At 40.5% G+C, this 12601-nt stretch overlaps 1 protein-coding gene across 1 annotated transcript in view; it reads right to left on the reverse strand.

Annotated features, from left to right (window-relative positions):
* Positions 1 to 2967: 2967 nt before the first annotated feature.
* Positions 2968 to 12601, reverse strand: part of LOC136874875 (CBP80/20-dependent translation initiation factor) — a 146709-nt gene continuing 137075 nt past the window's right edge. Inside the window, exon 5 of the mRNA XM_067148572.2 lies at positions 2968 to 3946. Coding sequence (XP_067004673.1) covers positions 3077 to 3946 — 870 coding nt within the window. The 3' untranslated portion in view covers positions 2968 to 3076. The remainder of the gene's footprint in view (positions 3947 to 12601) is intronic.

The following is a 12601-nucleotide window of genomic DNA, read 5'->3' on the forward strand; positions in this document are numbered from 1 at the left end:
GTGATGTTCGAAGTTGTGGGTGCGTCAAATACGTGAACCTTTCGTTTTTCCCACTTTGGACCCAAAAATATTGGGATGCGTAAATTATGCAAGGGCATTAATTATGCGAGAAAATACGGTAGTTTCCTTTATCAGACGGTAAAATGAACGGAAATTTATAGGTATCTTTGAACACTTGGAGATAACGTTTGTTATATTTTTTGGCCATAACGAGAAAAGAAAATAGGCCTACCAGAAACTGTCACCGACACAACCCCCTTAAAAACATTCAACTCATTAAAATTATGCACTTAAATACGCGAAAGTATCACATACAAAACAATTCAATATGCCACATACATTCTTAATATGTGACTTTGACAAAGGGGGTAAAACATAGAAATGCAAGAAAAAACACGTGACCTACAAATCCAACAAAACTACGCATAGAAACGATGTTAACAGTGCGTGAACAACACAATAAACTCATTCTTTCTTCCCGATTAAATGATTCGCTAACTCACGCTAGCCTCTCTTGCTTGTAGGACGATTGCCACCCCGAATCCCCAGCTGTATAAAGGTAATCGCCCACTACACCGCGCCGCGCAGCGCAGCGCAGCCGAGAAGAAATTTCCGTGGTCTGCTTCTTGTGAATTGAAATGGCTTAACGCCTACTGCAGGGAGCCGCGCCGCGCCGCGCGGAACAAGCTTGTGGAATTTCCGCGCCAGAAGCCTCCAGGTTTCTAGAACGGAACTTTTTCCTTTCGGCGCGCTTGTCTGGGCGAGGGTAGAAGGAAGGAATAACGGAAAGAATGTGGTTTCGTGCCGTTTCGGCAGTCCTCGTGAGTCCTCGACTAGTGCCAGCACGCTCGTACCATCACGCGGTTAGTGGTATTGTGCACTGTACGCCTTTCTCGGCGAAAAGTGGTATTTTTCGCTCTACACACGGCTTTTTTTTTTTTTTTTTTTTTTTTTTGCTAGTTGCTTTACGTCGCACCGACACAGATAGGTCTTATGGCGACGATGGGACAGGAAAGGGCTAGGAGTGGGAAGGAAGCGCCCGTGGCCTTAGTTAAGGTACAGCCTCAGAATTTGCCTGGTGTGAAAGTGGGAAACAACGGAAAACCATTTCCAGGGCTGCCGACAGTGGGGTTCGAACCTACTATCTCCCGAATATTGGATACTGGCCGCACTTAAGCGACTGCAGCTGTAGAGCTCGGTACACACGGCTTAAATAGGTTAAATAGTTCATAGAATTTTTCTTGGGACATACGAAAGTAGTGGCAAAATTTACTTCGGTCCTTTAGTAGATCAGGAAATAAATGGTGAAACTCTCCGTACGTTTCCCTTTTCTCATAAATGTTGTGGACCCAAACTTTTCTTCCGCGTTTTCCTTGTTCCTCATTTGCAAGTAGCGCAACCGCAAATAATGTAAGTCGTCCTCGGAACTGAAACTCATATTTCTGTGTGAGCTGCACTTCCCCAACTGGAGATATGCGGCGCGGTGAGGTGTGCTGTATGGGCGAAGTCTCGGAAAATGGCCCGTGGAATATTCCACAAGCTTGTTCCGCGCGGCGCGGCGCGGTTCTCTGGAGTGGGCGATTACCTTAAGGCACACACGCTGCTGTGGTGAGCGGGAAACACGATACATGAAGGCGACGGATAAAACACTCACGAAATAAGACATCAAATAAATACGCTTGAAAATGAGGTTTTGTAAATTACACAAACACACAAGAATTTATCCTTTATCCCAGGGGAAGAGTATTGGCCGTACTAGAGGTTATATTGGTCAAAAATAGGAAGAAGTAAAAATAAATCAGAAAATCGGAAGACGAGTTAAAAACCGGAAAGTTTCCGGGGAACCTTAAAAAATATTGCTTAATGTGGATTTTTTTTTTACATTGAGGTTCGACTGCATTCCATTCTGCTTTGATGCCCCTCTGTCTCATATCCTTCACATTCTACTAACAAATTACCACGACATTTTAAAACATGGGAGGTAACATTTATGTTTGGTTTACAAGATCTTGGGAATCTCCTGATATTCCAGTCCTATAAAAACAGAATTGGGATGCCCAAAGATTAAGGGAATAAGTCCAAAATCTTTCATAAGAAATTATCATCATCATCATCATCTGAAAACATCTCCCATTTTACTGCAGAGACTAAAATTTAGATAGAAACATTTTAAAAAAGTGATTATATTGTAAACTTGAAATATGCTATGGCAAAGCTGCTTGAAAATGATTTTTAGGGGTAAAGAAGACAATTGAAAGCTTTACTTATTTATTGGGTGTGAACACAAACCTTTCAATATTTTTCCATAATAATACCAATTTAATTTTATTAGGCTGAAATGAGGAATGACAGAGTCTAGGATTTATTCTATCGGTAAATCTGTGTTATTGTTCTGTAATGAAAAATGTACCTGTAATTAATTGTTACAGGCATGTATGTTATCTGTAAACTTGTAAGGTGAGGATGGTGGTTGTCAGCATATGGATTTTGACTGAAGTCCCAGAGTAGTTCTTAAGCCTGATTTTTTACCATCTCAGGTATGGCAGAGACTAGTGCATGGTCCATATTTTACCCATATTTTGGGGTTTGGCTTGAAATAAGTTAGCAATAACACCTCAACATATTCCAGAATTGATTACGAGAAGTCTGCATTTAGGATAGTTGTTGCATTACACTATGCCTTATTCTCTCAATATAAGCTTCTTTCCTACAAAGCAACTTGAAGCACTCAGTTATGTAAAAAGTACGTGAAACTACCAGAAAATGGAAGTTCTTCCACCCAAAAGATCAAAATACAGTTCAAACGCAGGTCAGTACTAACCTGTATGTGTTCTCTTTCACCAAAATCTGAGACTTTATGTATCTTAAAATGAATATGTTAATTAGCCGATCAATTCAAGTGTTATGAACCTTCATCAATAAAAGGGAGGGAATAAGGATATTGGTAATTTTCAAGCAACTCCTAAATTCAAGTAGAAACTAAATTCTTGATTTCACCCTACAGACATGGTGCAGAACAATGTTTTTAAAGTTTCACTTCCACATATTTCATAAAATAATTTAAAACACTCATAGTTCAGTCCCAGTTTTCTTCTTCATCCAATGCTGGTGGTACAACAGCCAAGTCAGCTGACGTATCATTCTTGGACTTGTTTGTTGGTGGATCATGTCCCTTGTTTCCTACATTAGAAGTCCTAGCAGGTTTAGAACCTTTATTACCACTTCGAGGTTCTTGTCTTCCATAAAAGCTCTCATCCTTCTCAAAGCGATCATCATGACCCCAGCCCTGAGATTTGCTTGCTCCCCACTTCTCATCAGCTGAAGATTCTCTCCCCACCCTCCATGACCCAGGTTCATCTTTCATATTGTTACTATTCGATGTAAATGAAAATTTTCTACCACTTTTTTCAGCAGGACTTCTTGCTTTAAATTTACCAGCACCATTCTCACGCCAGTTCCTGCTGGAAGCATCTTCAGGGTTATATTTACTGGGTTGTTCAACATTATTCGTTGTACCTTTAATTTCTCCTTCTGATTCTTTCAAAACTGGGGGAGATATCTTGGGAAGGGTAGTTTGTGCTTTGGTTGGAACAGAATTGGCTCTAGCAACAGGAGGGTGAGCAGAACGAACTGGTGGAGGCTCAACAGGTTTTATCTGCAAAAGAGTGTCAGAGAAATGGGAACTGCTTCCTGTTTCAACTGATAGGCCTGCATCAATTCGCTGCAGTTGAGAGAGTGCTGTGGAACCAAGATGCACTTGGTAGAAACCCTGCAGAGCTGAAGGAAGTGGAGCAAATCGGTTAGCAGCCAGGTCTAAGGCTAGCAGCAACCAACATCGACACTGGCCACTTAAATTCCGTGACATTAAGACATTGCGCACTCTAAGAAGTAGCTCCTCCATTTCCTTTGTAGAAGACTCCAGCAATTTACGTCCATTCACAGACAGCTGCAGAAAAAAAAAGAAACAAAATTCACAAACTGTCACAATTCATTAGAGATAGTAAACCTAGAGAAATTTCATGAAAAAGTTTACACACTACATATAGCATGTCCACAATCACAGAAATAATAAGAGGAGAAAATGGAACGGAAGGACAGAAATCATACACACTCCTTAATTATTCATTTAAGGAAGCACCTAAACTTCCTAATAACAACGACGACAAAAATAATAATAATAATAATAATAATAATAATAATAATAGTTTTGTATGGAGTATGCTATTCTATGGCTATGAATATTGGACAATTAGAGATCACGATTGGAAACATGGAAGCGTTTGAGATGTGGGTCTGGAGAAAAATGCCAAGGATTAAATGGATTGAAAAGAAAACAAACAAAAGCATTCTGAAAGAAATTCAAGGGAACAGAGAGCTGATGTTAATGACAAAAAGAAGAGGAGCTAAATTCACTGGCTACATCTTGTGACAATACATTTCTTACCAATCTGCTTAAAGGAAAAATCACGGGAAAGAAAGGCCAAGGACGACCAAGGAAAAAATTCCTTCAAGAGCTGGCACAGAGTCTTCATTATGGTTTTTATTATGAAATGAAACAAAACGAGGAGCTGAGGACAGAAAAAAATGGTTGCATTGACAAGGCACTGCCTTTAGACACTGATGATGATGATGATCCCACTCATACTTTCCAAGAAAAGAAAAGGAAGAGGAATCGGGATGCCAGGTTAACCCATTCACTGACAAACCTTATATACTCCTTTCTGAATGCCATGCCACGCCCGTCAAATCCATGCTTTTACGTTTTGGTGCAGTGCCCACTTTGCTGAACCTGTATATGTATGGGTTATAGCACTATGTTTTGAATTTCCAAGGGAATGCTCAAGAGAGGTTTGGTGTTGCAGATGTACCATTCCACTGAAACCAACCTGATGTTATTTAATCTTATTTGGAGTGTAATATTTTTTTTTTTTTTTTGCTATTTGCTTTACGTCGCACCGACACAGATGTCTTATGGTGACAATGGGATAGGAAAGGTCTAGGAATGGGAAGAAAGCGGCTGTGGGCTTAAATAAGGTACAGCCCCAGCATTTGCCTGGTGTGAAAATGGGAAACCACGAAAAACCATCTTTAGGGCAGCCGACAGTGGGAGTGTAATATCTTCCCCATTATCGTGTGAGTATCATTGTGTCTCGAAGTACCCATTCATCTCTTGCTGATATAGAACTTGGAATATTTCCTGAAAAACAATAATTCCAGAAAGGAATTTTTTGAAGAGGAAGGTGGAGAACATGCTAGTTGCTTTACGTCGCACCAACACAGATTGGTCTTATGGCGACGATGGGATAGGGAAGGTCTAGGAGTGGGAAGGAAGTGGAGCCGCGCGACTCTAACCGCACGGCCAACTTGCCCGGTGGAGAATATATAGTGGATGATACTGAACTGCAAGAAAGTGTCAGTGATCGATATGATGAGTAGACATTGGATGTTTACGTCCCAAAAAAAGTTTTAGACACCTACATAGGTTCTTATTGTTCTAAAATAGGCACAATGAAATATATAAGGACAACTGTACACGTAGGAATAATAAATACAGTGTGTTTTTATATGTTTAAATACTTGAGGTATAGCATGCAGGACATTATAATGAAGCATTTGTGTACAACAGTTTAAATCTAGTTGAGATGAAATCACTAAAAGTGGCAAATAGATAATCAATGCAACAAGAAATTTATTAATGCATTATTGTCATTTCACAAGAATATGCTTTACGTTGCACCACACAGATAGGTCTTCTGGGGACGATGGAGTAGGAAAGGGCTAGGAATGGGAAGGAAGCGGCCATGGCCTTAAGGTACAGCCCCAGAATTTGCCTGGTGTGAAAACAGGAAATCACAGAGAACCATCTTCAGGGCTGATGACAGTGTGGTTCGAATCCACTATTTCCCGGACGCAACCTCACAGCTGCGAGCCCCTAACCGCACGGCCAACTCGCCTGGTCACTGTCATTTTCACTGTCGCTGCTGCCATAATTTTGTGCACAATAAATTACTAACAACATTTCCGAACATGATGTAGGCATATGTTTGGAAGGTATTAGTTTGAATGCAGAGAATGATCTTTCAACACCTGCTGAAGTGACCAGAATGTACTTGAACAATGAAATCCTTCTGGCAGGTCTACGTTACATCCATTCAAAATATTTGACACACTTTTTAATACTGCTGACAATGACATATCCAACGTTGTTCCATCTTAAGCGATGGGCCGGCGAACGAGGCTTCTCCACCAGATCCGGTCTCTGAACTTCTCCTTCTTCGATGCTTTCCAAAGTATGTCCTCGCTGTTCAATGTCGGTCTTCACTATGCCCTTGTATCCGAGTCTTGGTCGCCCTCTTGGTCTTTTGTCTTCAACTTGAAGACTTTTTAATACTGTTTCCGTCAGATTTCTGTCGAGCACCAATTACAATTTCTTCAAAACTATTTCTGCGACATTACTTGTAGCTCTTCTTTTCAGCTGACACTCTGCTTTTGTAAACAAAGACATCGATTCGTTGAGACTGAGTTTTGATGGGTTTTTTTGTTTTTTTTTTTTGCTACTTGCTTTACGTCGCACCGACACAGATAGGTCTTATGGCGACGATGGGACAAGAAGGGGCTAGGAGTTGGAAGGAAGTGGCCATGGCCTTAATTAAGGTGTGAAAATGGGAAACCACGGAAAACCATCTTCAGGGCTGCCGACAGTGGGGTTCGAACCCACTATCTCCTGAATACTGGACGCACTTAAGGCGACTGCAGCTATCCAGCTCGGTACTAATTGTTTTATAGGGTTTGCCAAGAATGTGGAATTCATCAACATCATAATTTTCCCATTTCCAGCTAACACCGGGTGGGAGCAAATATGATTCCTCTCCACTTTGTCCCAGGTTCGATTCCTGGCTGGGTCGGGGATTTTAACCTTCATTGGTTAATTCCAATGGCCCGGGGCTGGGTGTTTGTGCTGTCCTCAACATCCCTACAACTCACACACCACACACAACACTATCTTCCACCACAATAACATGCAGTTACCTACACATGACCCTCATCGGAGGGTCTGCCTTACAAGGGCTGCACTCGGCTAGAAATAGCCGCCCAAAATTATTTACTGGTATATCCTCGTTCCATACTAGTCCTCTCACCTACTCCCCAGTTGTATTATTCTGTTAATTTCCACATCTATTCTTCCATCTTCAGACAGTACACTTCCCAATTTCTTATCTCCCAGTTTGATAATTCCTTTCCTTTCTCACCTGTACTCATCACCACTGTTTTACTCTTCTCCACATTTATCTTCAATCGCCATTTTTCAGTATTTTTATTTATTGCATCTAACTGTTCTTGATCGTAATCTATGATCTTCATATCCGTATTGACGAACTACACAATTAGAAATAGGAAAGGAAATGGGAAAGTATTGATAGGTGGAAATCCTTTCTTATTTCTAACTGTTCTTGAACCTTCACTTCATCCTCACCCCAAATCACCGTATCATCTGCAAACATCACCATCTTCTTCCTACTGTAATCTTTCATTGCTGCCTTCATGATGCCATCGATCACCATTAAGAACAGTAAGGGCGACAACACACTTCCTTTTTTTTTAGTTCATTCTCAATTCTAAACCATTCTGATGCCTCGACTGTAGTCTTTACACTTCTGTAGCAATCTTCGTAGATTGCATTTATCATGTTTCTCAATTCCTTGTCAATCTGTCTGTTTATTAGGCATTCCCAAACTTTTGTTCTGATGATGATGATGATGCTTGTTGTTTAAAGGGGCCTAACATCAAGGTCATCGGTCCCTAATGGTACAAAATGAAATGTCAACAAAAAGTTCAAAATCATCCACTGACCAAAATAAAAAATGTCATGAAGAATGAATGGATGGACGTGAACCAAACCCCCCCTAAAAAGAAACCAGTAGATCCGACTAAAAAGAAAGATCATAAAGAAGAGTATTACTGACCAAGGGACCACTTATAAAGCACAATCCTGAATCGAGGATGCTTGATGTCTAAAGGGGTCCAAAATCCAGGTCTAAGGCCCCTCAGAATGGTACTTATCGCTAGTAAAGTAGAACCATGGTATTTTTCATGCTGGGGTACTAATCAAAAGTAGCAAAGACTCACGGTGGTCCACACATGATGGTACTACTCACATGTATTGTATATTGTACACGTAACTCAGACCTATGGTGTTTCTTACACAATGGCGCCACTCATAGCCAACGCAAACCGATGAGGTTCCTACCTAGGTGTATTAGTCACGGGTGCCGGTATTCTCATGGTGTTCCTCACATAGTGGGTACTAATCCCAAGCAACGCAGACGCACAGTGTTGCTCATACAGTGGTACAACCCACAGGCAGCGCCCAGACCCGCGGTGTTGCTCACATGGGTACGACTCACGGGTACTGGAAACCCACAGGCGAACCAACTCACTGCTTATACTAATTACAAACCTATTTCGTACCTAATATAGTGGTACTACTCGTAAGTAAAGTCGACCCATGGTGTTCCCCGTATGATGGTACTAATCAAAAGTAGTTTCATGGTTCTAAGACAATCATCCCTTGGTCGCCCCTTTTAGTCGCCTCTCACGACAGGCAGGGGATACCGTGGGCGTATTTTTCATCTGCGTCCCCCACCCACAGGGGGTAGAGAGAGAGAAAAAAAGAAGAAGAAAGGATCCGTCACTTCAAAAAACAAAGTAATGGACGAAGAAAGACAAGGGCCACAAAGGGCGTGAAAATGAAAGACTCCCTAGGCCTCGAATGCTCTAATACCGCTAGGGTCGGAAAAGAACAAGGGTTGACCAAGGGAGGTCAGACAGGATAGACGAAAGTGAGGAGCCTGGCACAAGTGGAAGCAATGCTAAGACTCAGCTACGGGCCCTGTGGTCGCCAATCCACACTCCCAAGTTGAGAGCCCCTTGGGCCCCTTTTAGTCGCCTCTTACGACAGGCAAGGGATACCGTGGGTGTATTCTACATGTGCGTCCCCCACCCACAGGGGGTAGTGTGTTTGGTCCACGAAAGGTATTTTATTTCCCTCAAGTCTGCCGGCAAGCCGGTTAGGACCCCGCTATCCATCACCTGGGACGCACCACGTGGGAGTATCACCTCTCCCCCTGCTACGCGAGCGTAGTAGGTTCATGGAAAACTTTTGTTCTAGGGATGTTATCATAAGCCTTCTCCAAATCAATAAAGGTCATTATCATATCCTTCCCATATTTTGTCTCACGATGAAAATCGGTTGCACTGTTGACCTGCCTCCTCTAAATCCAAACTGTTCTTCTTCAATTTGGCTTTCTATCTTTACTCTAATTCTTTTTTCTAGTATTCTTTCCATTACTTTGACAATATGTGGGTTGATTGTGATTCCTCTCTTCTCTCATAATACACTGTGGGCCATCTTACGAGAAATTGTTGACAACATTCTCCACACAATGGATATTCTCACTGTAATATTGAACAGCCTGTACCCCACCTTGTTAAAATAGGTGCTGGAGGCACTTTTATTTAAAAACAGCAACTCTATTACTTGATTTTGAACCTACTTCCTTTACTGAAGAAATTAAATAATTCACTTTTGGGAACTGATTTTGAATTTCTCCTGCTACCTGGTGTAGTGCACGTGCAGGGTAAGTAACAGGGATAATTGTAAAACCCACAAACTCCCGTTTCCAGGGTTGTCCCACAAACCTCCCACCCATGCATGTTTGGCTTGGAATTTTATCTCAGATGCATCCTGTGAAATCTTAATAATATAATAAATAAAAAATATAATCTATATTTCACAAATTATATGAGTTAAAGCAAGAAAAGGTTCTTATAGGCTCAGAAAGGCAAAAAATAGGTTGTATAGTTGAAATAGGTGCGTATAAGCACCATAAAATTTCATTTATTGTGACTGCGGGTACATAACACAGATAAATGTCACAGACAGGCTTGATAGGATCTTATGTAAAACAACAGGTAAAAACCTAAAGATCCAATAGCTACTGATGAGGTACTGTCACCTCCTACTGGAAAGAAGACAAAGACATTGTACATTCTTAACCAAGCCTCTTAATTTTATTATTTATCAGGTACATTTTTCCAACTTTCATAATGATTCACTTTTCTTCTCTTTATAACACCAGTTCTAGAGTAAACGACAGCAAGTCTTTTTGAAAATTCACCCGAAGTTGACTTTTTCTTGTGCTTTCTATCCCACCCAGTCCAGGTTATAGATGAAGCAACCATCGGTTACTATAAACAGGTAATTGAAACCCCCGCCCCCCCCCGCTTCTTTCCCTCCATAATCAAGGCTACAATCATGGATTGATCCAACCATAGAAGAGATAAATTTCTTTTTGCAATGACAAAGCTAATAACTAGGGTAAAAAAGCTTTCTACACAGGAATATTAGTCTAATAATGTTCTTTACACTCCAATTTTTCACTAATTATGTCAAGAAAATTATATGTAAATCTTTTTTCTCCTGCTCCTGAAAATGATGGTCATAAATTACTGAATGTGTCACACGTTTTCCAAATGAAATCTTCCAGAAAAACCTTCCCTTATTTCAGAAACTATGTATTAATGAAAACCTGGTAGCCTTCAAAAGTCAATTAGTATTCAAACAGTACATCCCTTTTAAATGTCACTGATTTGGAATAAAACTGTTCTGAACGCTGGAAGGCATAACAGTCTATAATGAATGTATGTATGTATGTATGTATGTATGTATGTATGTATGTATGTATGTATGTATGTATGTATGTATGTATGTATGTATGTATGGTTTGTGATGCTGAAACAGACTTTCTTTTGAACTTCATTATCTAGCCTGGCAGAAGCAATTAGATTGATGACAGGTTCAATTCAGGCACGAAAAATAGTGTGGTTGCAACTCTACTGCAGCCGTTATCTGGGAAAGAGTCATTCACTGCTTGTTGACAACAGGTACACAATCCTAACATTGTCTGACACAAGAGAAAAAAGGGCAATGGGTTGAGATATAGTGCCTTATATGAAATATTTATTTGATTATTGTTTGCATGAAAGAGCTATATCAAATGAATAGAGAGCTACAAATGTGTGTATAAAGGAAAGGGTGATAAACATAAAGCAGATAATTACAGCCCAGTCAGCTTGACATGTGCTTGTAAACTCTGGAAAAGCATTCTTTCTGATTGTATTAAATTAGACACATTTGTGAAAGTACTAACTGGTTTGAAAGAAGGCAGTTCAGGTTTAGGAAAGACTGTTCCAGTGAGGCTCAGTTTGTAGGATTCTAGCACGATATAGTCAAGCCTGGAAGTCAAATGGACTGTACCAATTTTGATTTATCCAAGGCTTTTGATAGGGTAGATCAGAGGTATTCCAAGTGTGGTATGCGTACCACTTGGGGTATGTTGGGTTGCCTCAAGGGTTACACACATTCATTGTAGCTTCTGTTTTCAGCGAGCAGTTCAAAAAAAGTAAAGCCTGTTGAACTGAGTCTTGTTTTAACTATTAATTCTAAAATGCGTCTGTTTGTACCTCCCATTAACCAGGTATGTAAAAATGCTTACTTATGCTGCCTTGCTATTTTAATTTATTGTTTCAAAATCCACTCAATCACTTCAGTTTTTCAGCAGCAGTGTATATAGTGCAGTAGTAATTGTAGCATCGTTGCTAGGCAATGAAAACCTCATAATTCCACTCACAAGAAAACCACATTTCTCCATCTATCTTATGAAGGCTTGCCACGTAGCCTGAGAAGAGAACAGAAGACTCCAATGGTTGATTAACTGGGTTATCATTAAGAATGAAAATGCTAGGAACAGTTCTTTGCTCATCGCTAACCGCTCAGTTTTGGACTTCTGTAAACTTTACTCGGAAGGAGTTAAGAAGTTTCCTTTGTCTGGCGACGATATATATACAATACATTATTTTTATTATTGGGGAACAGGATGGTGTAGCAGCTCTGATTGCCTGTCATCCCGGCGACTGTGGTTTGATTCCTGGTATTGCTGGGGTGGGAGTTTCAGTTGAAAATCCTGTGGTGTCAGGAAGGGCATGCGACCTTGAATCCCCAGTCACAACTCTTTCATGCCTCAGTGCGCGCAGGGACCTGAGCAAGCGGGATGATGCTGATCATATTATTTGGCATCCAGCAACAATTGTTTGTTATTTCTAGTATAGTGGCAATACACTCGTACTTCAGAGGGTTCAAAGGTAAAACAATTGGATTTTGGGGGTACGCCAACCAAAAAGTTTGAGCGCATACGCCTTAAAGAAAAGTTAAAGAGAATACTCGGTAATTTCATTCACTAGATAATTACGGTACTTAACAGTTTTCTGGATTGTTGACGATTGTTGCTACATGCACAGGGTGTTTGTGTAAATAAATACAAAAACAGCTGATTCATTATTCCGATAATTTGTAGTGTTAGTTCCATGCATACTTTGTACTTTCCACCTTCGTTTATTCATCGAGTAAAAGTTAATAATCAAATTCCTATATCCCAATAATATTGCAGTCAAGCCCCCAGCATGGTTTTGACAGAAATTATTGAAGACAACCTCTTATTTCTCAGCATTTAAGGACACTTTTACTCTCCGCCCCACGTATTAG

Source organism: Anabrus simplex, chromosome 5 (genome assembly GCF_040414725.1).
Source record: "Anabrus simplex isolate iqAnaSimp1 chromosome 5, ASM4041472v1, whole genome shotgun sequence".
In the NCBI taxonomy this organism is placed as follows: domain Eukaryota; kingdom Metazoa; phylum Arthropoda; class Insecta; order Orthoptera; family Tettigoniidae; genus Anabrus; species Anabrus simplex.